The 22,754-nt window shown below is 41.7% G+C and overlaps 1 protein-coding gene across 3 annotated transcripts in view; it reads left to right on the top strand.

The window, feature by feature from the left end:
* Window positions 1-22,754, top strand: part of LOC147139043 (guanine nucleotide-binding protein subunit alpha-11) — a 49,583-nt gene that overhangs the window by 14,692 nt on the left and 12,137 nt on the right. For all 3 annotated transcript variants that reach the window (XM_086046818.1, XM_086046817.1, XM_086046816.1), the window contains exons 2-4: window positions 6,327-7,448; window positions 19,876-20,060; window positions 20,921-21,075. In XM_086046818.1, the coding sequence (XP_085902944.1) occupies window positions 7,313-7,448; window positions 19,876-20,060; window positions 20,921-21,075 (476 nt within the window). In that variant the 5' untranslated portion in view covers window positions 6,327-7,312. The remainder of the gene's footprint in view (window positions 1-6,326; window positions 7,449-19,875; window positions 20,061-20,920; window positions 21,076-22,754) is intronic.

The following is a 22,754-nucleotide window of genomic DNA, read 5'->3' as shown; positions in this document are numbered from 1 at the left end:
TTCGCTGGCATTGAGGGATGAACAAAAATAAATTGCGCTGCGATAGGCTAATTTGTAACCCTCTCAGACAGTGTTGACAGCTACTCTATAGAACAACTTCAAAGACAACATGTTCCCTTATTAATTGACGTTGAACCCACTGAAGAATTGCCGACAGCACGTGAAATAGTTTCATTCAATGTCATCAACAATTACGTAATCTTATCCTTATTAGTTTAATAAGTCATCCTTGTTCGGGTAGCGGGTGATCTGGGGCCTATCCCAGCTGACGGTTTTTAGAACGTGGGAAGAAGAAGCATCGGTAACAAAGTACTGTAGAGTATATTATTTTGAAAGTCACATGCCCGAAATCTATCAAGTGTCTTCTGTCGTCGTTCCTTGTAACCTGCCATTTGTATCAAGTTTCCACTGCCGGGAAGCCTAGACTCTTTGTCTGCAGTTTCAAAATGAAGTATGAGGAAAAACAAAAGATGAACATGTTTATCAAAAAAAAAAAAAAAAATCTATCATGGATTTTCACCTACTGCATGTGGGTCTGGAATAAAGTAGAAAGACAGATATACTTTTCATTGAGACTTCTCAACTACTCTCAGCTCATCAGTAGGGCACTAATGGTCGTTCTTTGCAGAGGATAAAGAGTTAGACGAATGTACTGTTAGATTGTCTGTCACCGTGTGTTGCTGCAATGTTTGTATTCAAGCCGTTGCTTGAAGGCTAAAAGCATCGCAACATATGTGCTACTTAGCATTAGCATTTAGCTAAACTGAAAGGCTATGTGTTGTTTTTTTTTTTTTAAATACACAAGGTGTAATTGTCTTTGTTTTGTTTAGTTTGACAGTAAACTTTAACCAGGATGGCATTTAACATCTTGAAACCATTTTTTAAAATAATTGTTCACGATTAGCCTAAAGTGCTGCTGATCATGAAGTGAGCTGAATCGAAAATCTGCAGATTTTCACAAACAGCTCGCAAATAGGTGTCACTCGTATCTCAAGAACCGACAGTATATTGCGATGTTATGGCAGCACGTTATTTATTTTAGTCCGTTATTTCAAATGTCTCATTTGGGCGTTGAGCTCCCAAAAAATCTGTGAATCCAACAAAGCGCCAGTGCAGAAATTACGATGAAATCTGTGACTCTTTATTTCGCGGGTTATCTGGCTGAATTTTTTTTAGAGCAATGCAGGCAGGCATTTTGTCACTCCTCCCTCGCCGCAATGCTGGTCTGCTTTTTTAGATGGCAATCTTTTGTCTTCTTTGTGCCTTGCAAGACCGGTCTGTCCGGGCCTTCATTGCCTCTCATATACGGAGATCATCTGAGCTCTGGGTTGCCGTGGAAACGAGGTGAGGTAAACGTGTCAGACCGTAAGTAAAAGGGAATCGGGTGCATACAACGCTAACGCACGACGGATTGAATTTCTTCACAAAACTGTGACACGCTCACCAAGGCCTAAGCGATTCATTCCGGCCATAACTCATCTTTACAATATTAAAAGAGGTGATTATATTCCTTAATATGAAGACAATGATATTCGAAACCAAGTACGCATCGCGGAATACGAGGGCGCGGCTTTCATGGAACGGAGAAAAGAAAGTAAAGAGCAAAAAGGGAAGGAAAAATGCAATGGGGAATTGCAACACAGTGTGAGGGCGTGAGCTCCACTATAGGAGGAAATGATCCGCCTTATCCTCCCAGCATGCATTGGGGTGGAAGGTGTCTTGCGTTCCACCTGCGATGTGAGTGATCCGACAGTATTTCAGGAGCCTCTCATCCCTTATCGTTCTCTGATGAATCTTTACAGCCAGCCCACAGCGGCCGGCAGTAATAAGAGTGTTTAAGAGAGGGGACTTTGCCCCCTGTGGGCTGGCTGCTGTGGGAAACAGGCCAGGATCAATGATTAAACTGAAAGGACTCGTAAAATCAAACATCTTACGCTGCGCTCAGACGTAATTATTTCAAGATTGCATTGTTTTGACTTGACACAGTTGAAGTTGCCAACATTCAAACAGTTTGGTTCAGAAATATTTGGACAGCGAGAATGGGTTCGCTCCCAAAAAAAGACCATTCGATACATGTGGGACGATACAATCGGAGGAATGATACTTTTTCAAATGGAATGATTGAATTTGGTTCAACTCGGTGGGATTATGATTCGATTTGATCTGCTGTAGCTTTTGTCAAGTTTATTAATAGATGGCAGCATGTGTCTAGTTATTAATTCAAAGAAACAACAAATTGTAAACAGAAAGTGGCAAAATGGCCGCCCCCTGAGATGGACAAAAATAGGTGGATTTTACTGCTTAACTCATATTCCACATACATAATATTCATCAGAATGCCGTGTTTAAACTAGTGGGACCACATAGCATCTAACATTATTAAAAAATTGAAAAAAAATTCCACTGTAAAATCCCAAAGACATATTTGTCTTTTCACAGTCCAACCATTCAATATATTTTTTCCCCCAATTCTGTCAAGCGTTTGGGTTAAAGAGGATCTAAAAATGTCTGGTACTGAATGATTGAGTGTAAAATTAAACCAACCAATCAAGTAAATAGTATGTTATTTGCCTATTTGCGAAAAATAGCTAAATAGCTCAAACTAGCCAATTTCACCATGGCAAGAAACAAGCTGTAAAATCACACTACTCACAAAATGTTAGCGATGTTGGTCTTTTGGGCGACATTTTAAAATTAATCTCAAATGCAATGTAACCTTTACAGGTGAACTAATTTGACCTTCTCTAAACTTGAATGCACATGAGGGGTAGTGTGGATGAAAGTTTTCCTAACTTTATGTCCATTAATTGTAGCCAAATTCCCCTTCCTTAATGCGCCTACATAAATCATCCGCCCGTCTGCCCCACGCCCCTGCTAAGGTATGAAGTGTTTTGTGCTTTGTGGCAAGTCATCACACTTCCCTTCCATGCTCCTGAAGTAAAACAATGACGAAAACTAAACATTTTGCAAGTTAGCGTCGCCCATGCTCACGGGACATGTTTTGTGTCATTGAACTCTGCTGCCGCGCAACCGCCCACACGCGCTGTCCAGATTATCTCTCATCTGTCTGGTATACTCGGCGCCACTTTGGTAACAATCAAACAAAAATCATTAGGACAAAGATGTCGTTGAAGGGCCGAATGAAAATGGCCAAAATGACCCTAAATGGTCGCTGGAAAACAAAATGAATCTGTTCAGGGCGAGACCGTTTGCTCAAGATCTGACTTTGTGAAGCTGAGTTATTAGAGGTTTGTGTTTTATGACGAGTCATGAAACTTCCCTGCCGTGCCCTGACAGATGCAATGGGTAATTTTAGGTGTCACCATTGTCTATTATACTGTAGTCAGCTGGGAAAATCTGCAGTTTCATGACACTGACTCACCATTCCACCCATCTGCAATGACAAAAACTCAATTATTTCTGCAACTTTGCATCACTCATCTGTCTAGAAAAGGTGGTCCAAATTTGGTAGCATGGACCACAGGTATCAAACTCAAGGCTCGGGGCCAGATCCGGCCTGCCGCATCATTTAATATGGCCCAAAGAATTGAATAAAGTCAACTTCATGTTTCTGACAAAATAGATTTGACCCTTTCATTTTGGCAGAAAAACTGTTCAAAATGGGTATTTGTTTCCCTCACATTTAACAGCATTTTTTTCACCAAATCAAGTCAATTTGATTTATATTGTCCCAATTCACAAAATAAGTTATCACAAAGCACTTTATACATTAAGGCGGTCGAGAACAACACTCCTCGTTGTTTTGTATGCATATAAGAAAATCAAGTGAACCCCACATGAGCAAACACAGTGCGATGAAAGCGAGCAAAAACTCACTAAGGAAGAAACCTTGACTAGAATTCAGGCTGTGTGGGGCGGCAGAATGGAGGGGCAGAGGATGGAGGGAAAATAATATGCTGTCGAGGGGTTCATTGACCCGGGAAGGTTTTAGAGAACAATGGGCACAACAGCCGTGTCAACCAAATCCCACTTTAACCTAAACTACACAATGGTTATGTACTTAAGTATTTGGTTGTCACTATTTTACGCGGCTGAAAATCTGTATCAAATTTGCACATTTGTCTTAACTTTTAACAATTAGTACAATCTTTTTTTTTTCTCCGTCAAATCCCTTCCTAGTACAAATTGAATTATAGCACGGTATTTGGTTTACACTCTTTTCCATGACTTAATTTTAAATTATTTATTATAAATGATATCTCTTTGTTCAACTATCTATTCTAGCAACAGTGACATGCAGAACAATTAAATACTCTTCCACCAAATGGCAGAAAGTACAATTAAGCTGTGCATTCACCTGTTGCCATTCATAACACGGAATAGTAGTTTTGTGCTCAACTAAACAGGCCCAGGAGTAAGTGCATTTTTAGTGCAGTAATCTGAGAGGAGATATTAATTATTTCGGTTTAGATACTTTTTTTTCCGCCATTTTGTTTGGTGGTGTACTATGAGAATTTTCTAGTGTAAAATATAGTTTGGGAAACAACGGAGTAGACATACATATTGTATTTCTGCCTTTAAATGATCTTCCCCACTACTATCGTGAAGCTAAGTGAAGTTGAATTGATATCATGACGTTCAAAGAGTGCTGTACCGTACATTACTCAGGAGTCTCTGAAAAAAATATACCTTGAAGGCGAAAGGTTGTGTATGACGTCATGGAAGGTGTGTCCGATTGACCTAATTGCATTTTCAACAAGTGTCCACAAGGTGTCACTTGGGTTCAATAGAATCTTATCGGTCTGTCCGTTCATCTGCCGTGTGTTGCCTTCAGGGACAGTTTGAACTCGTAGCTTTGCTTACATAACTGAGCAGCTGTTGCAAATGCCTACAGGTATCTGTCTGTCTCCCCCCCTCCTCTGGCTGGCGTTGTGTTGCCTTCATATGGTACAAATGCACAATTAATTGTGCTACACAATTGTGCATATGTTCCATATGTCCTTCATGTCAGGCTAAATAATCTATTTTTATATTTTCACATACACGTATTGTATTCAGTTTATTTCCTGCAATTAAATCTCATTGAAACATACCAACAAATTGGGTATTTGTGCAGCCCGAAAAGGTGTCAGAAAAGACTTTTACTTACTTGCCTTTTTTTTTTTTAAATCATTATTGTTTTGACGCGCTTCGACACGCTTTTGTTGTTGTCGTTAAAGCTTAACCCAAAACCAGTTCAACTGAACTGAAGTTGCATTGTCCGTTTACTCACCATTGCGTCACCTTGTTTCTCACCTGCTACATTACAATAGCAAACATGACACCTTTTTGTATTTATTTATTGCAACGTCACATTTACTGGAAAGGTGAGACACCTCGCCCCAGTCTTGTCATTTGTCACTAAAATAAAGAAAAGCTACTTCAAATATTGACACTAGCTGTTATGTTACCTGTGTAACCAAGTGTTCAGTGGAACATCCCAAAGTGGAACACAATCAAGTGGCTCCAAGTTGTTTCAACCCTTCATATCATAAATACTGACTGACTGACTGATGTATTTCAGGGCACCACTGTATGTCTTTAACAGTCCTGATTTGTCACAGGTTAAGTTGACCCAGAAAAATTCTTTCCCTATGATTTCGAGAGGTAATGCACTAAATATTGATGAAATGATTAGTAATTGAGTTACGGATGGCGATATGAACATTATTTTGGGGATATTTTCTTACTTTCTGACACTTTGAATAATGAAACTTTCTACAGGTCAGATTGACCCAGGAACATTTTTGCTGTTTCTGAGAAATCAATGTAGCAGGAGGGTAAAGGTGACATATAATGCATCTATCCAACCATCTTCTCGAACTCACTACAGTATTGTCACAAATGTACCGAAGCCTATCCCAGCTGACTCTGGGCAAGAGGGAGTGCATGCACACCTTGGACTGGTCGCCAGCCAATCACAAGACAATTATGGACAAACTTCCATTCACACTTAACGACAATTTGGACCCTTTAATCATCTTTAAATGCATATTTTTGGAATGTTGGAACTGCTGGAAAACCTACACAATCACAAGACGAACATGCAAACTCCACAGCCGAGATTCGAACCCAGAATCCCAGAACTGTGAGGCAAACTTACTTACCATGTTATAACTATTTCAATTAAGGCGATGTTGTCAGGCTAAAGTGTAATCATCCAGAAGAAGCAGCTTAGTGTGAGCACACTCTGGCCAGGGGCTAACACGCCTCCAAAAAGGAAGGAAGGAAAGGATGGCGTCCTCTCACACAACCTTGTAACAGTGTGAATTTTAATTCTAAATATTGTCCCGCCTTCCGTCACCCGTTTACTCTTATTCGTGCAGGAGTCTGTCAATCAAATAAATCGATCGTGACGTCACAAGAAGAGGAGTGGATGACGAGGAGGGGCGCTATTCCAACCAGGAAAAAAAAAAAAAGCACCACCAGGAACGATGAATTTCCCAGTTTGACTGTCAGGATTCAACACTTTGAGGGCTTTTTGACCCCCGGAAAGAGCGTTAGGACAAAGCGCTTCCAAGAGATGAAGTTCCTCCTGGCAGTTTGTTCTTTTTTTCCCTCACTGCAATTCCAGGGATGGCTAGCTCAAGCTAACGTAGCTCGCTAACTAGTTAGCTCGTCCATTTAGCCATCCCCACTCCCCCATAACTTAACCCGTTATCATTTTAAAGTGGGGAATTGTTATGAGTATTATTTTTTCAACGTGCAACTCGAGTGTTTGGCGTCGGAAGCTCGTCGACGTGTGCGTGCGGTAGATGGACGGACTGACGGGCGGCGTTTGCTACCACTGCGCGGGCGTGAAGTGTCGGCGTCGGGGCGGCTAGGCTCGCGGGAGGGCTCCGACAAATGTGGCAGTGGCGGTCAGCAGTGTCCCGCTGTCTCCGGGACACGAGTGTTTAATAAAAATAGGCTTTTTGTGAGTGAGTATAGTTAAGCTTCCACGACTGAACAGCGGTGCGGGAAATGATTAAAAAGGTGTTGGCACACTGGGAATCTCATTTTTAACACCTCCACGTTAGCTAGTTGCTTCTACGTTTTTTTTTCCCTATGAAGAAAATTGTCTTTTACACCATCTAACAAGTCGCTTTTTTTTCCAGCAATCTTCTGGCAAGTCTTTTTTTTTTTTTTCAAACAGCGAATTTGCATACGACTTAAGTCTTAAGCTGTCAAATATTTGTCACCGGCAACGAGCAAAGAAAGTAGCAAGATCCCATTCGACTGAACGGGATTCCATTGACTTGAGCTTGGAGAGCCTTTTCCGAGCCCGGCCCCCCCTCGTCCGTCAGGCAGGGCTTTTCTGGCTCATGCGGTGATGACTCTTGACTCCATGATGGCTTGTTGCCTGAGTGAAGAGGCGAAGGAGTCCAAACGGATCAACTCGGAGATCGAGAAGCAACTGCGGCGGGACAAACGGGACGCCAGGAGGGAGCTGAAGCTGCTTCTGCTGGGTAAGCATAAACATCCTACACGTTGTAATCGTGTATTCCAAAATGATCACGTTTTGTGTCATGTTATGTCAGTATACCTTGTGGTATGCAAAACATTGCACCCACAAGTCAAATGGACATGCTTTTGACTGGCTTCTTAATATGCAAATCAGTGGTATGTTGTGGTGTCAATCCTAAAAAGAGCTAGAACAGCTGCTTGACCCCACATACAGTCAACTAGTTGATACAGTTTGATAAGAAGACATTTTACGGTCTGTCTCGCCATTTTGAGTGAACTGTTTCCAGAGTGTGACGTGTACAGTCATTTGTCCTCTTGCCTCTTCCATGACTGCTAGAAAATTGACATAGTTTCTACACTGAACAAATTACCGTAGTTACTATTTTGTACACTAAAGGAACATGGGGTTCAGGCCAGGATCATTAAGACCCAGGTGAGTATTATCTATTTCTCTGAATCAACTCGCAAAACAGAAATAAGTCATGTACATGGTTCAGATTTGGTTTTTCCAGATCCAGGTATAATCCACCAGTACGTCACCCATTGGTTGCCGTGACTACTGCTAGTTCTTCTCTTTGTTCTTCTATATTCTTTTGGCAGTTGGAAAATACTTTTGTTGCATTATTAACACTTTTTTTTTTTTTTAGAACGGTGGCCATCAGCGGTAATGCACAAAAAGTATTTGCCAACCTCCAAAAGGAGGTCAACACGATTAGGGAACAGGCATTTGGGTGCCGGTCCGAGCTCTAATTTTGATATCAGTTGCACCTGAGCATACGTCGCAGGACCAGCCAACCTATGGCAAAAAGTATGATTTACGATCTGAGAAATATGGTAATTCTCCTAACTCCCAACCGAAGGCCCAGGTACCAAATGGTACGTGCCAGAAGGGTGGTGGTTGGTACACGTGTATAGTGTTTATTTGGAGTGAGTTATTGCCAACTTCTGGTTTGACATGTGTTTTACTGGGTTTGCAGTCATTTTGGGGCATTGTTTTGATAATGTGTTTTTGTTCCTAATGATATTTTGAAAGCTTTTATGAAGTCTAGTGCTTGCAGAGTAACACCTTTGCTGTATCCTCCTTGATATTAAACTCATTCACTGCTATTGACGAATTTACTTCATTAATTTAATTCAATACCAGGAATTTATTAATATTTTTTCCAATTTTTTTTGAAACGTTAGGGTAAAAAAAAAAAAGTCTGAGAATGTCTGTCAGTGAATGAGCTGATGTGGGGGGAAAAAAACATTTTAATTACGTTTCAAAAAGGTTGGGTGGTATCTGGTTGACTGGTAGAGAAAGATCCTCAATGAGGTGACCCACAGTAAGCATGCCATTCACACATTCCGTTTTTATATTCCAGAAGTGATGACAAATCATCTGGCAAATTGAAGGAAGCACACGTAGCCCTCTGACTCCTGAGCCCCTTAATCCAGATACCATCTAGGATTAAAACTCCAGTGCTGACACTTTGTTCTCAATGAAAACTTGGCATTCCACTATTCACGTGCGCAACACCAAGAAGCATTTGAAGTGCCTGTAGCTATACTCAGCTCAACATTCAATATAACATCAGTCTTAGCTGTAAAATCTGCACGAGTTGGCCGGATGGAAAAAGAAGTATAAAACAATTTGTCTAGTGTCTTCTTTGAACTGTAAACGCATCAATATGTGCAGACGCTAATGAAACAAGACACACTTGATAGCCTTCAATTAGCTGTCATTTTGTCTCGTAAAACTTGGAGGAACAAAGACTGGCTTAGTTGCAAGTTGCAACCATGTGGGCACGCAGAGGATGCAACAAGCCTCTCTCACAGAAATGCCGCAAATTTGCTGCATCAGATGCATGTGAGAAGAGCCGAACATTTTACATTTGACTTTGCCACAGTCATATTATTCGATCGATGTCATTGTCTGTTTGACATAAAATTGTTGTCGGACAGCAACAATTGACACATCAGTGTCTGGTGTTAAACCTCACACTCTTGTCCCGTGCTCCCAGCATTGCATAATACCTCGTATACACACGAGCAGCGTCATGACATAAATGCGACACCAGTACAGGGTGTCTTGAGTTGAAGACGGACCCAACATACAATTTAAAAAAAAAAAAAAGTTTTACAGTATTTCTCCCACAAAGTTATATCCAGTGACTGCCAGACATGCTGCTTTTCATTCGACTGTTTCATATTCATGGCCTAAAAATATTCTTCATACAACTATTTGCTCTAATTATGACTACTGCAAAAGCTAGATATGCTCGATACCACTTTTTTTTTTTTTTTTTTTTTCGAACCGGTACGAGTACTCGACTCTTAAGGACTCACTGTTACCAATACTAAGTAACAGATACCACCATAAGATCTACTGGAATGTCATTTTGACATCTGTTGTGCAGAGATTAAAAGTCAAAATCTAAAGTCACAACTCTATTGTGAAAAGTTAAGCAGACAAATAACATTTCGTAATACTTAAAATCTTATAGGCCACTTCTCCGGAAGTTAATTTCCGGTTTTGGTCCGGTTAGCTGCGTAGTGAATAAAAGTCTTTTGGTCCGCTTAATCCGCCATCATTTTTCGCGACGAACTGAATTGTAATCGTCAGTCCGTCAGGTAAGTTAGTCTGTCAGAAGTCCGTTAGTCCCTCAGTCGGTCCCACCCTAAAACGTCAGCAAAACGGGCGTCCGTCTTGTTTGCCAGCACATATTATTTCCAATTACTTTGGCAAGAATTGTTCCCAAATGTGCATAAAATGGAAGCCAACTGGCATCTGGATCGCTCCCACGTTTTAATAATTGTAGCCCTTTAATGAACAATCTGGCCGGTTAGCTTTTAGACTTGGGCTAAAATTGTCTACCTGCTGCAGACAAAATAGTGATGTCACTGAAGATCAGACCAGCAATGAAGTAGAAAAATAAAAAACAATTAACTGCCGCCATCAATTGAAAAGCAAAGTGTGCCTTTTGACATTTAAATTTCACAAGGTATACGCATTCATACACTCTCTGAGCACACGCGTCTGTCGCGTCGGCACATCGTGCCGCTCAAACAGGTTGCTCGATCTGGGTTAATGAGTGTTTGTTTTTAGGCAACACCCAAGCATGTCGCATGAATGGAGCCAACCTATGCCCATTATAGTCTCAAGTCTTCCAGTCAGCCCAGGACATATGCCACATTTATTTGATGGCTTGGACTACAGGATTAGCAGCTGCTGAATTTTACGCAAACCCGTAATGAGCAGCGCTCTTGTTTGGCGGGGTACAATGAACCCCCTGAAGATTTGTCAGTGTTTGGTTTCATGGTTGTCTTATTTGGTGCCACGCGCTCTATTTGCATTCCCAAAGGTCTGAGCCAGTCGGTGAAAAAAAAATGTCATTTCACAGCATGGTAATAAGGTACGTGTTTGTAGTTGTGCACTATTTGTCTGGCAGCTCTGTTAGTTGAGCAAAGCCATATTGACACACCCTGACTTTCAGCAGATATGTGTCAGACTCCGGGATGGTACAGAGCCCCGGTACTAAACTGGCCCGGGGGCTGAAGTTTTAGAAACTGCTGTGTTGATTATTAGCTTCACCCTTAACGGTCCTGTTGAACGCTCCTGGAGAATTGACTCAAATTCATTTTCGATGAATTAGGGCAATATGAACAGTCTTTTTCACCTTCTGCCTCTCTGTCGTTTCTAGCCAGCAATAAAATTCTCACGTTCGTCTTCAAATGCTTTGTTCACAATCGGAGGAGAGTCATCTCGCTCGATTGCAGCGCCGCGAGCGAGAGGCACCTGTGACTCCTTCCTGTGCTAGTGTAGCGCTGTGTGATCGTACTACGACGATGATTCGTAGGTTATATATAAAAACGTCCATCGCGCCGTATAACCATATGGTTGTTATAATGTTATTTGGAAGTGTGGGTTCGGTATTTGTGTAACTGTATCGGCGACTTGGCCGTTCCATCCCCACCTACTCGAGGCTTCGAAGCCGCGCTGTCGGTTTCTTCGGAGGGTTTGCACACCTATGCAACCGCATGAAATTCTTTTACATCCCTTCTCAAGGATTAATAACATTTTTAATTGAGTTGTACAGGTTATAGGTCACATTAATCGTGGGGGGGGAGAATGAGCATTTATCTTGGTCTCATTTTTTATTCACAAAACCCTGGCAGTTGAACCGCTGGGGGGACATGGCTTATCACAAGTTAGAATCCCTTGCAACTGTACCTGAAACGTTACATTTCATTGAAGTTGTTACATGTTTGAGCGGTGTTGCACATGTCCATTGGGAAATTCGACTGGCATTTGGATTAAACTGCAACCAAAATGGGCTAAGTAATTTAATTGTAAGTTCTCAAGAAGGAAAAGTATGCCAGGAATTTTTGTGAAAACTGCATCCTGTGCTGTGCTCTCGCAATTCACACGCTCTGTAGCCTCTTTTGCACAGAGATCGCCCAAAATCGCCACGTCAGAGTCGTAACGGAGGGCCGACTTTGCCTTTTACACATAAACCAGACAAGCGGAATATCGACACAGCTGCGTGTGCTTTCTCGCTGAGATTCAGCGTCCCGCGATCTGATCATTAGACGCATGACAATGTCAGCAGCTTTTGTGAGCAGTGTGTCCGGCAACATTTAACACAACAGGATGAGAGAAGTGAACGCGGGGTGTTAAACTTAAACCCGGTTGCAGAATACCCATGCACACTTGTGCTGTCTGGCCTCTTTTTTTACAGCTGGCGTAAAAAAGGGGATTATGGGGGTACCTACTCGGCTTGACACATTTCTATATTGATGGTTTTCCACGCTCGGTAGAAAAGTTAATGCTGACAATGTGTTCCACATACACAGATCAGTTGATCGCAGCCTACGAGAATGGCTGCTTTATACTCCCAAAAGGACAATTCCGTTCTTCCAACCCATGTGCGAGCAAGCCAGCATGACATCATCACATGGATAGGGGGGGAAAAAAAAAAAAAAAAAAAGAGAACAAGGGGTGTGGATATCCCCAAAGACGATGCACATTCCGTCCTTTGATGACATTTGGAGTTATACAAATGAGGGCTGCAACTAACGGTTATTTTATTAATACATTCATCTGTTGATTAATCGACGAAAGACGTGTTGTAATGGCCATCCCTTTATTCAAAAACAGGATGTTTCAAATTGGCAGAGCAGAAAATCCACACATGTGGATTCATTGGTTCAGTTACAGGTTTGGTCCGTGACATCCGGCAGAAAATTGGCAAAAATGGTGATCGTTTTCCAAAGTGAAAGCGATGTTGCAAATATCTTATTTTGGGGAGGGAAAAAAAACCCCAAACGTAATCAGTCTGCTTTAATGGAGGACTACAGAAATATGAGAGTACAGTTTTGACTTTGGAAACTTGAGAGGCTGACATTCTGAGGATTTGGACAATTTTAGGTTTAACTAGCTCTTTAAACAATTATTTATCAAAAATAATTATCGATTCATTTGATAATCCATCAGTTGTCGATGAATTGATCAATCGTTGCACTTCGAATGCAAATAATGCAGGCCTGCAGTTTTTTTTCCTCTGTATATTGTCACAGCCTTAATCTTTGTTTCTTTCTCCACTCTTAATTTTCATGGCCACTGTTCTTCATTTCCTCTTATTGCATTTGTCCCTTAAGGTTTTTGTCTCTGCTGTCTTACCGCCCTGCATGGTGGGAAGAGATTTGGGGGTGGAAAAGCTTCTCCCTTGTTCTTGGTGATGAGAAATTAATTTTAATTTGTTCACTCACACCCTCTTCCTGTGCAAGTGTGAATCCAAGCACAGCATATTTACAAAGTTGGATACTGTGAATATTTTCTTTTCTGTTGTCAAAAGTTGCAATTGCTGATTGCTCTGGGATTTTCTTTTCTTTGATTTTCCTTTTTTTTTTGTTTTGCAGATAACATATGGTTAAATGTAACACGTACGATGGACTTCATCCCGCAGACTTGAATTCACCGTTGAGGATTATGTCACGATGGTTGACGGGTCATAATTTATCATGAATGTTGATTATTTTATTTGCTGAAGTACCTCAAAAGTAGAATTTGCTTGTCAATAGGCATGCTTCATATAAACATGTAATGACCAAAGGTGTTTTTTGTTACAGCAAAGTTAATGATTTGCTGGATGATCTTTGCATACTTGTGACTGGCCTACAGGCAAACCTGCCCAGAATTATTTATTATTTTTTGCTGTTGTCGAAAGTGCTATTTTCCTGTCGTGGCAAGTCCTGGATTCCTTCAGGCAGAAAGCAGGTTCACTTCCTAAAAGTGTCACTGGGAAAAGTCCCTGCGGGCGAAAAGGGCCACTTGACAGCCATTTGGTTCCTGTACAGTGAGAAAAGCCCCCAGCCAGCCTTGCTAGCACTGAGCTGGAGTGGATATCGCTTCCTGTTTGATGTGCTTGGGGGTGGGGGGGTGGGGGGGGGTGTTAGGGAATCATTTACTCAGGCTACCATTTTTGTCACATTTTGCACCTCCTCCCTCGCCACTCTCTTTACTTTTCAACTTGGATCTCTCGCGCCGTGCTCCTGGTTATTGATCTTCATGTAAATCATGACTCAAATGTCGGTTTTGCCCTCCAGATAGCCCTGCCCAATGAATGGGATCCGTTTCCAGGTTTTCTCTCCCCGTGAGTTGATGCTTAATTTCATTGGCTGGATGCGTAATACAAGTCGTCGAGGCACTTTGACGTTCATTTCAGTTGACAGCAGAGGGCGGTGTGATGTCAAAATGGCAGCCGCCTGAGATGGATGAAAATGGCTTTAGCTGCTTGATTCTTGTTCCACACATCCTAACACAGCTGCTGTTGGATTTGTGATTGGATTAGCGAGTGAATTTAAAAAAAATGGGGAAGCACCGTACGTCACATTTTATTATTGTTCAATGCCACACAAGTGTAAAAACAATTTAACAGTGATCATGACGTTCAAAAACCATGCGGACAAACGTATAGAGGGAGGGATTGTAGTGAACCATGCGCGAATAATTGATGCCCCAGATGCCACAGAATGGGAGCAAAGCGCTACTTGTGTCTAATTGAAACTCATTCAACCTACTGTCCTTACAGTAGTTGACACCAAGATTCCGCCAAATGACATCAAAGCAGCATTGCTTTGGCTTGAGCACAATAACTGTCAAAGGGTGCGTTTTTCCGCAAAAAATAGACCTTGGTTGACCCCCCCACACACACAAAAAAAGTCTTTGAATGCCTAAAAGCGAATGTACGAATGTTCACTTTAATGTCAGTTTTTATTCATTCACTAGTGATTATTTGAGCCATATTGCACTGATCAGCCCGGACGGAGACATGAGCACTACTTTGGTGATAACTTCCACTCGCACTTTGGCGCACTGAGAAGAAACAATATACTTTTGTACATTTAATCCCGTTAGATGCTCGCAGAAGTGAATTCTCCCCAGATTTGCTGCTCTCATGCAAGAAGCTGACGTTTCGTTTGACTCTGACACGTTTTGACATTGACTTATTGAAAAGGATCCCCCAGACGCGTTTATCCAAGTGGGGGGGGGGGCGAATGTTGTTTTTTTTGTTTTTTTTTTCCGAGCAAACTCTGAGTGTGCTCAGTTATGCCGAGGACTGCAAAAATGTACAGATGGCATACAGCACAGAAGATTGTGCATGTGGTGACATAATGCTCTTTATGAATGAGTCTGTTATCATGTACGTTACACTTTTTGACCTCCATGCAAAGTATGGAGAGAGATAGAGAGACGAGGAAAAAAAAAAAAAGCCTTGCATGTTTGCCGTGGCTCCATGGAGACATGACGAAGCCTATCATCCAGTGTGTTGTCTGCCATGTATTTATGAGTCCGGAGCTGGGGTTGCCATGGGAACTAGCATGAACCCTAAGGAGTAGCTCGAGCGAATGTACAGTAGCTTGACCGTGAGAAATGCTTCTGCTGGCTTTTCCACTCATGCACAGGAACAATGGGATCTGTTGAACCGAGCTCTTCATGCCCGCAAGAGATTCCACTTTTATGTGTTTGGGGCTGGAGCCACCAGCACAGCAAGCTACAAGAGAAGCTAAGAGAAGGTTGATAGATGGAGTGACAGACATGAGGGGCAGTTGGCTTTCCAGAGGAGGAAGCAGAAGATAGGCTAAGAGGGAAACGGATGCCGCACTGTGGCGACCCCGAATGAGACGAGCCGAAAGGACAAGTTGTAGTATGTTTGGGAATTTTCACATCATGTGTGTGAGTGCTTATCAGTTTTCTGTCCCTCCATCGGAAAAAGAAAAGATTTTGCGCCTCCCCAACTCTCTGCCGTGATTGTAAATATAATTTGTCTTTACAATTGTTCGAAGTACACCTCTGCAGAGCATTCTACTTTATTAATTTTAAAGACAACAAACAGGAAAAAAAAAAATTTATATATATGAACTTAGAGCAAATAACTTTAATATTGTGTTTTAGTCTGCAACAGCGAAGATTTGAAGTGTGTCAATTTACCTGGAATTAAAAAAGGGAGAGTACCGCTGCCACCAACTGTAGTGGATGTGTAATGACACTTGATTCTGGTACGGGGGAAAAAAAAAAAATAAAAAGTTCCTTAAGGTCACAAAAAATTAACTCCTCTCATGCAAGTTGGCGCCGTAATTGCCTGGCTCGTCCTTAGTTCAGCAACCGTCAAACTTTGAACTGTTTTTGCTTTGTCTTGGGGTTTCTTATTCCTAAAGATTAGCCTCAACAAAGAAGAATGAATCGGAAGTCACATAAACTTGGCGGCAGTCTCCCAATACTTTTGTCCAATATGCCAATCGTCATTTGTTGATAGTCAAGTCACGATCAGCTGATGCTTTGTGGTTTTATAACAGTAATGTTATTTTACATCTACATTGTGTGACCAATTTGTCCTTCATTATAAATAATCCCAGTAAAACAACCGCTGTCACACGATTACGGCAATCATAAGTGATAGTTTTTACGTTCCGGGCTTGGGTCACTGTTGTGTTCATCTGTGCACTTTATTCAACAAAATTCACACTTGATTCTTTTTGATGGATATTTTGTGCAACTTTAGGCATGTCAGTAGCCCCTTATAGCGACTGTAGATTGTCAGCATCTACTTAAAGGCCCTTCTGTGGATAGATGATGTGTGTTACTCTTCTCTCGCCTACTGGTTTGGTTCAGCAGGGTCAAAAGTAGTCTTAAAATAGTCGTACATACGTACACAGAGCTGCAAACACAGGTGATCTCACTCTTGTTTCAGGCCATGTGAGAGCGCAAACAAATATTGATTGTTACCCTCATCGTTATTATCTACACACATGCTCTTACAGGCAAACCCACTTTGGCCGGCCTACTTATCTGCACTTTTCTATGGTAAATTGGGCTGAGAAATTATTAATACACGATGTATGTATGGAGCCTTTGTTTGGAAGCCATTTCACGCACACAGACACACACACACACACACACACGAGATTCATGTTATGTTCAAGTTCAACTAAGCTTGAATCCCTTTTACAAAGTCTGTAAAAGCCCAAAATGTTTTTTTTGTTTTGTTTTGCTGTTTTGTATAAAAGGCAACCGCCGTGGAATTGGGGCAATCAAAATCTCTGCCTTGGAGCTTCCAGTTATCACTTTACTACACGGACTGTTACTGCAGACTGGATTTGGCTGTCGGCGCTGACGTCCGAGCCGAGTCTCTGCAAACTTTGCAAATAACTGGTTTGCGCTTTCTCCTCCGAGGGAAAAGCCAAACCAAATCGACACTGTGGATGTCGACTTTCTTTTCGGGACCAACTCTGCTTCGCGGTGACTTTCCGGCCGCTATAGCGGGAGCGCTAGAGGCGGGCGATATATATCGTTATCGATATCATCGTCAATCTTTCCTACACCATGTGTAATTTTACATTATCGAGTATTAAACGTGCCTCGAAGCGAGTCAGCCGACGGCCGCAAAGTTGGAGGAAATGCTGAAAAATCAATGTGCATTGACGGCAGAGGAGGAGGAAGTGATAATCATTCGCCGAATCAGCGGGCAGGGCCCGGTCACGTGACTCTGTCGGCACCAGAGCGGAGCTATTTCCTCCTCATTTCATGCCGGAGTGTCGAGCGGGGATTTATAGCGAGGCGCGAGTCCACGTTGTCCGTAGTCTGTAAATGGTTTGGAGTTGACAAGACACGTCGGTGGATGTGCCAAAACGGTCACCGTGAAGAGCAATTCTATTGCACCACGAGCCATATGGCTTACGAGGAAAACTTGGCGACCGCGAAAGCACGCTAAATAAAAGGTTAAACACACACACACACACCCAGAAAACAGTCGCCGAGTTGAACCAACAAATATAAATGCACGCACCCACTCACGCACACACACACACACACACAGTACTTAAGCGAGCAAGGCAAACGTGACATCCTGGATGTTCGGTTAACATTCAGTTTACACGCTTTTAGTTCGCATTATTCATAACTAGCCTGCATTCCCCAGACATGTTGCACAAACTACGACGGTTTACTAGTGTGACGCCAGCATACACCCAAACCAGAATAAAGTCACGAGTCTACATATAACAGCGATGAATGAGTGGGTAAAAGGCACTTTTCTGTCAATTGCAGTTTTGCTATTCAACTTTATTCTGAATACGTTGGCCAATGTACGAGAAATGGGCGTTGTCATGACGACGTCTTTTTTTTCCCCTCTCACTGGGTGACACTTCGTCACACGTCACATATCAAATAAAATGTTTTCTCAATCTGATCGCTGTAGTTAACACCTTTTTCTCATTTTGATTCCTCGAGTAGTTGGCAGTGGCACACCAGTACCTACTGCAGCTCAAAATGTCACATCATTATGGAATAACAGCACAGACATTTAAATGACATAAATATTCCCAAAAATCAATGTAAGTCTAAACATAATTTTTTGTTTTTTATTGTTAAATATTGTCGTAGGATATCATTATGTTTTGCAGAAGCTGTATTTAGCAAGTTAAAAGAGACGTTGTTCACAAACGCTGTCTATCCACAATTGGTATGTGAAGAAAGTGGAGATTTAAAATATTTTTTGGAGAATATCGTCAAATTATCCAAGTTTTTTGAAAAAATATCGATATTTTTTTTATGCCCATATCGCCCACCCCCTACCTCACGCTATACAAACAAACAGGGAGGCGGGGAGTGTCACGTACTGTGCACTGTGTGTGCTGTGATTGGTTGGTCGGGTATACGCGTCTATGGCGCCGCCATCGAGCTAAACTTTTTAGAATGTGCCATGTAGACGATCAAACGGTCTTTCGGCTTTATGAGATCGTGAACACGTTAAACCGCTTAACGATCTAATATCGTCATATCGCCCACCCCTACTGCAGACCGATGCAACGCTCCGCGGGGAAATAAATTGCCGTGCTGGCGGTGAGCCAGGACAAAGGAGTCTGTGAAAGAAAGAGAATGTCCCGTTTGGGATCCTTTCACACTTAAAAAAGAAGATAAACTCAAATGTGCTTACTGCGAAGCCAAGCTAACATACCACAACTGCATGTCTGCCTTCACCAACACAAAGTGCCAATGTTAGCTGGTTTATTACAGTAGCCTCCCACCACTAGTTAACATATTACAATGCCCCCGCAAGTGGTCAAGGATGGACAGTCGCCAGGGCACTCAATCACTTTATTGAACAAGCGGTAACAAAATTAACATGTAATAAACGCATTCATACATGTGCTGCTATGGCTACAACTCACGCGGCCACTCAACAGCACGCAGACTGGCTAACGGTTTACTACTTGCCCACGTCAGGTCACCAGGCCAAGGCGCACCTTTTAAAGCCATAAACGCTCAAAGTCACAGATATTATCGCGTGCAATTTTGAAATACTTGACAAAGGTTGCCAAATTACTTTCAAACAGCAATACAATCCTTTAAGAAAATCACGTTGTTTTACTTTGCTACGTATGGTATCTAAAACAGCTGTGATGTTTTATAGATACCTTGCTTGAGCAGCGCTCTGCAGCCACAAGCTAACAGTGCAAACGCCGCTTTCATTTTATTTTTTAAGTCTGTTACACAGACAGTTTGGCATGGAGGGCTTGGACCACTGCCTGAGGGCGTGATGGTGCAAATTCCTTCACAGTCGCGTGTACCGGCGCCAGAATGGAGGTGGGCCACCGAGGTCAGTCTGTCGCTAAGTACGGCCGCGTTTTAAGCGCACAAATTCACATGGCATCAAGAAGAGCAGCTGTCTGACTCGCAGGGTCAGCTTACTTCTCACAGCTCTTTATTGACTCTGTTTTATGCTTCAGTTTGCTCTCCTTGACAGAAATATCAACACAGATCGTCATGTGTGAGTGTGTTGTTTTCCCCTCATACTTGACAGCAGGAACAGTATTGGCAAAGTATATGACCTGGCCCCCTCCTTTTATGGTCCTTGTTTCAGTGGTTGTGGTCCTCTTCTTCGTCAGGTACTGGTGAGAGCGGCAAGAGCACTTTTATCAAGCAAATGCGAATCATCCATGGCTCAGGCTACACCGATGAAGACAAGAAGGGCTTCACCAAACTGGTCTACCAGAACATCTTTACGTCCATGCAGTCCATGATCCGTGCCACCGAGACCCTGAAGATACCATACAAGTTTGAGCAGAACAAAGTACGTCCTGTTGAAAATTCCTCATTTTACTCGTTTCAAATTGAAGCTGCTGAATTGCGACCTTAAATGAGTACTATTAGGCACACATTGAAAAGGGAAAAAAAAAACTTTCCTATATCCTTTTTTTTTTTTAGGCACAAAAAGGTGTAATATGAATCTTACAAGAATAGTAATATTTTGGCTTTTTTGTTCCAAGTGAAAAAGGGTATGCAAAAAGTCTTTTGGTCGTAATATTCATGACTATGCATTTTATGAAGAAAGAAGGATGTAATATTACAAGAATTAAGTTAATTAAGCTGGATCAAAAGTTGGAATATGAGAAAGTTGTATGATTTTTGAGGGGGAAAAAAAGGCATAATACCAAAAGTGTTTTAACAAGGGATGTTAAAGAATGTTGTCAGAGAAGCAGATTGGCTTGAAATCAGCAACGTAAGCAATGTTAAGATATACGTAAGTATGTTTAAATAAATAACATACTCACATCGGCGTAAGTTAATTATTGGTGTCATCACTGAAGTGATTTAAATGTTTTGCCTGTTCTGAAGAGCAAAAACATTAACATGTTCCATAAGTATATTTTTTTTTCCCCAAAAAAATACTGCTATTCTTGTAATAACATTTGAAAATAAATCTAACATTTTGTCCAGCATGGTGGTGGGACGTTTACTCCTTTGCACTTTTCAAATCCACAATAAGTAATGATTCTCGACATAATTCAGTTTTTCAGTATTTACTTACTCTTTTGTTTAAAAAAAAATGTTTATGTTGATGATGGACCAAAACCAAAGGTCCTGTAGTCTTTTCAAAGTGTTACATTAGAATTACCTGCATTCATAGATTTGCCCGTTTTTGCCTCTCAGAACAATGCGCAGCTGGTGCGCGAGGTGGACGTGGAGATGGTGACGTCGTTCGATCAGCCGTACATCGGCGCCATCAAGATGCTGTGGGCTGACCCTGGCATCCAGGAGGCCTATGACCGCAGGAGAGAGTACCAACTCTCAGACTCCACCAAATAGTACGTCGGACTCTTTTAAAGTTGACTCGAGGGGAACTAAACCCAAACAGTTTTATTTTTGAAAGAATACATTTTATGTGCCAGCTCGCAAAAGAAGATACTCTGATTAATATAGCAATCACGGAATACAAATCGAATGGAATAATTCAAAACGTAGGCGCTGCGCCATTTTGGCAATATAAGGTGGGATACAAACCTGAACAATTCGAGAACATCAGTTGAGAGTCAGCCGAGTCGCACGTCTGCCATTAGCTGGCTAGATGAATTGATCCGACCGATGTGTAGCTTGTCGTTGCTGAATATTTCTTTCATATATATTTCTGTCTGGTGTTGCTGGTAAATAAAACGTCAAGAACCATTCTTTCAAATTCGCACACTCGCAAGAGTGAAAAGACATAAGCAGCAGCCGCCGTAGGCGAGTAGACGCCATGTTTTAAATGTGTTCTTTTAGAAGAAATACGTCGCAGATTTAAGTAAAGAGCCTCAGAAAAACATATGCACTTTTGAAATATGAAGTTTTGACATCTAAGGTTTAGTTCCCTTTTACCATATTAACGGATTCCAACTTAAATCAGTTTCCAAAGTACGTTTGTTTCTCTTTGTACTGTTTTATGATGAGCTTGTTTTCACTGTTTTAATTGGTGGACCAAGGGTGGGCAAAGAAGGTTGCATAATGAACAACCGAATGCGCATACGTACACCCCCCCCTCCTCCCCCCAATTTTCTTAAGTCTGGAACAGCAAGCATTTACATTACAAACTGTCTTGGCGCATTCAATTTGCTGTATTTAAAAAAAAAAAAAAAGTGAAATTGTATTCATTCATTTTGTGTAGATTGTTTAATCAATTTATCTCAGTAAATAAGATGTCCATGTTTTTTGTAAATACGTTTTGTTTCATTTAATAATTGGTTAGTTGTCATTAGAACTACAAAAAAAAAGTTTTTTTTAAATATTCTACATAACTGTAAATTATTTATGTAAATTTTTTTTACCTGACCCATGGATCCTTTTAAAAAATCAAATGTGGCGGTCGATTACTAAAGTTTGCCCACCCCTGTTTTAGATTGTTGCATGCCACAACATTATGTACACCTGTGGAATCTATCGAGATCCAATACAAAATTTGAAATCTACATGATACTGTACTGTGTGAGGCAGTACAAAGTGCAAGCACATCAATGAGATGCAGCATGTCCCAACAGTGCAAAAGTATCAATGGAACAGATGTGAGGCCTTCAGCATTTGTTGACGTTGAGGCTTTGTGGTTCTTGTATGCATATCGTTTCCTTGCCCGTGACGCGCCAGTTGACATTGGAGCAGTGTTGCAAAATGGGGGTTTTTCTGTCCTTGATTGCAGGTCAGTGCCAGTTTGAGAAGCTTTATGGCCGTCACACCGCTGCAACGTGTAGTACAATTTACACCATCCATGACTGGCAAGTTCTTAAAACGGGATGCTCCAAACACCACGCCGAACTTCTCGAGCCGGCACTTGGATTTGCACAAAGCCTAAAGTATATCCTTAGGTTTGCGCTGGCACTCGGCGGATGCCTTTGAACTTTGTACAAAATTGTACGATGCGTTGAAGCAATGTGACACCCATAGAGCTGGCGATGAGCTGCAGTCGGGGGCAGAATAACTTACTCACCAGGTGGCAATTTTTCAACGCTGCTTCAATGTC

The sequence above is a fragment of the Filicampus tigris genome, chromosome 12 (assembly GCF_054856515.1).
Source record: "Filicampus tigris isolate MCC_2025a chromosome 12, RoL_Ftig_1.0, whole genome shotgun sequence".
NCBI classification, from domain to species: domain Eukaryota; kingdom Metazoa; phylum Chordata; class Actinopteri; order Syngnathiformes; family Syngnathidae; genus Filicampus; species Filicampus tigris.
The sequence above is the reverse complement of the archived record's forward strand: the minus strand, read 5'-3'. Positions and strand labels throughout refer to the sequence as shown.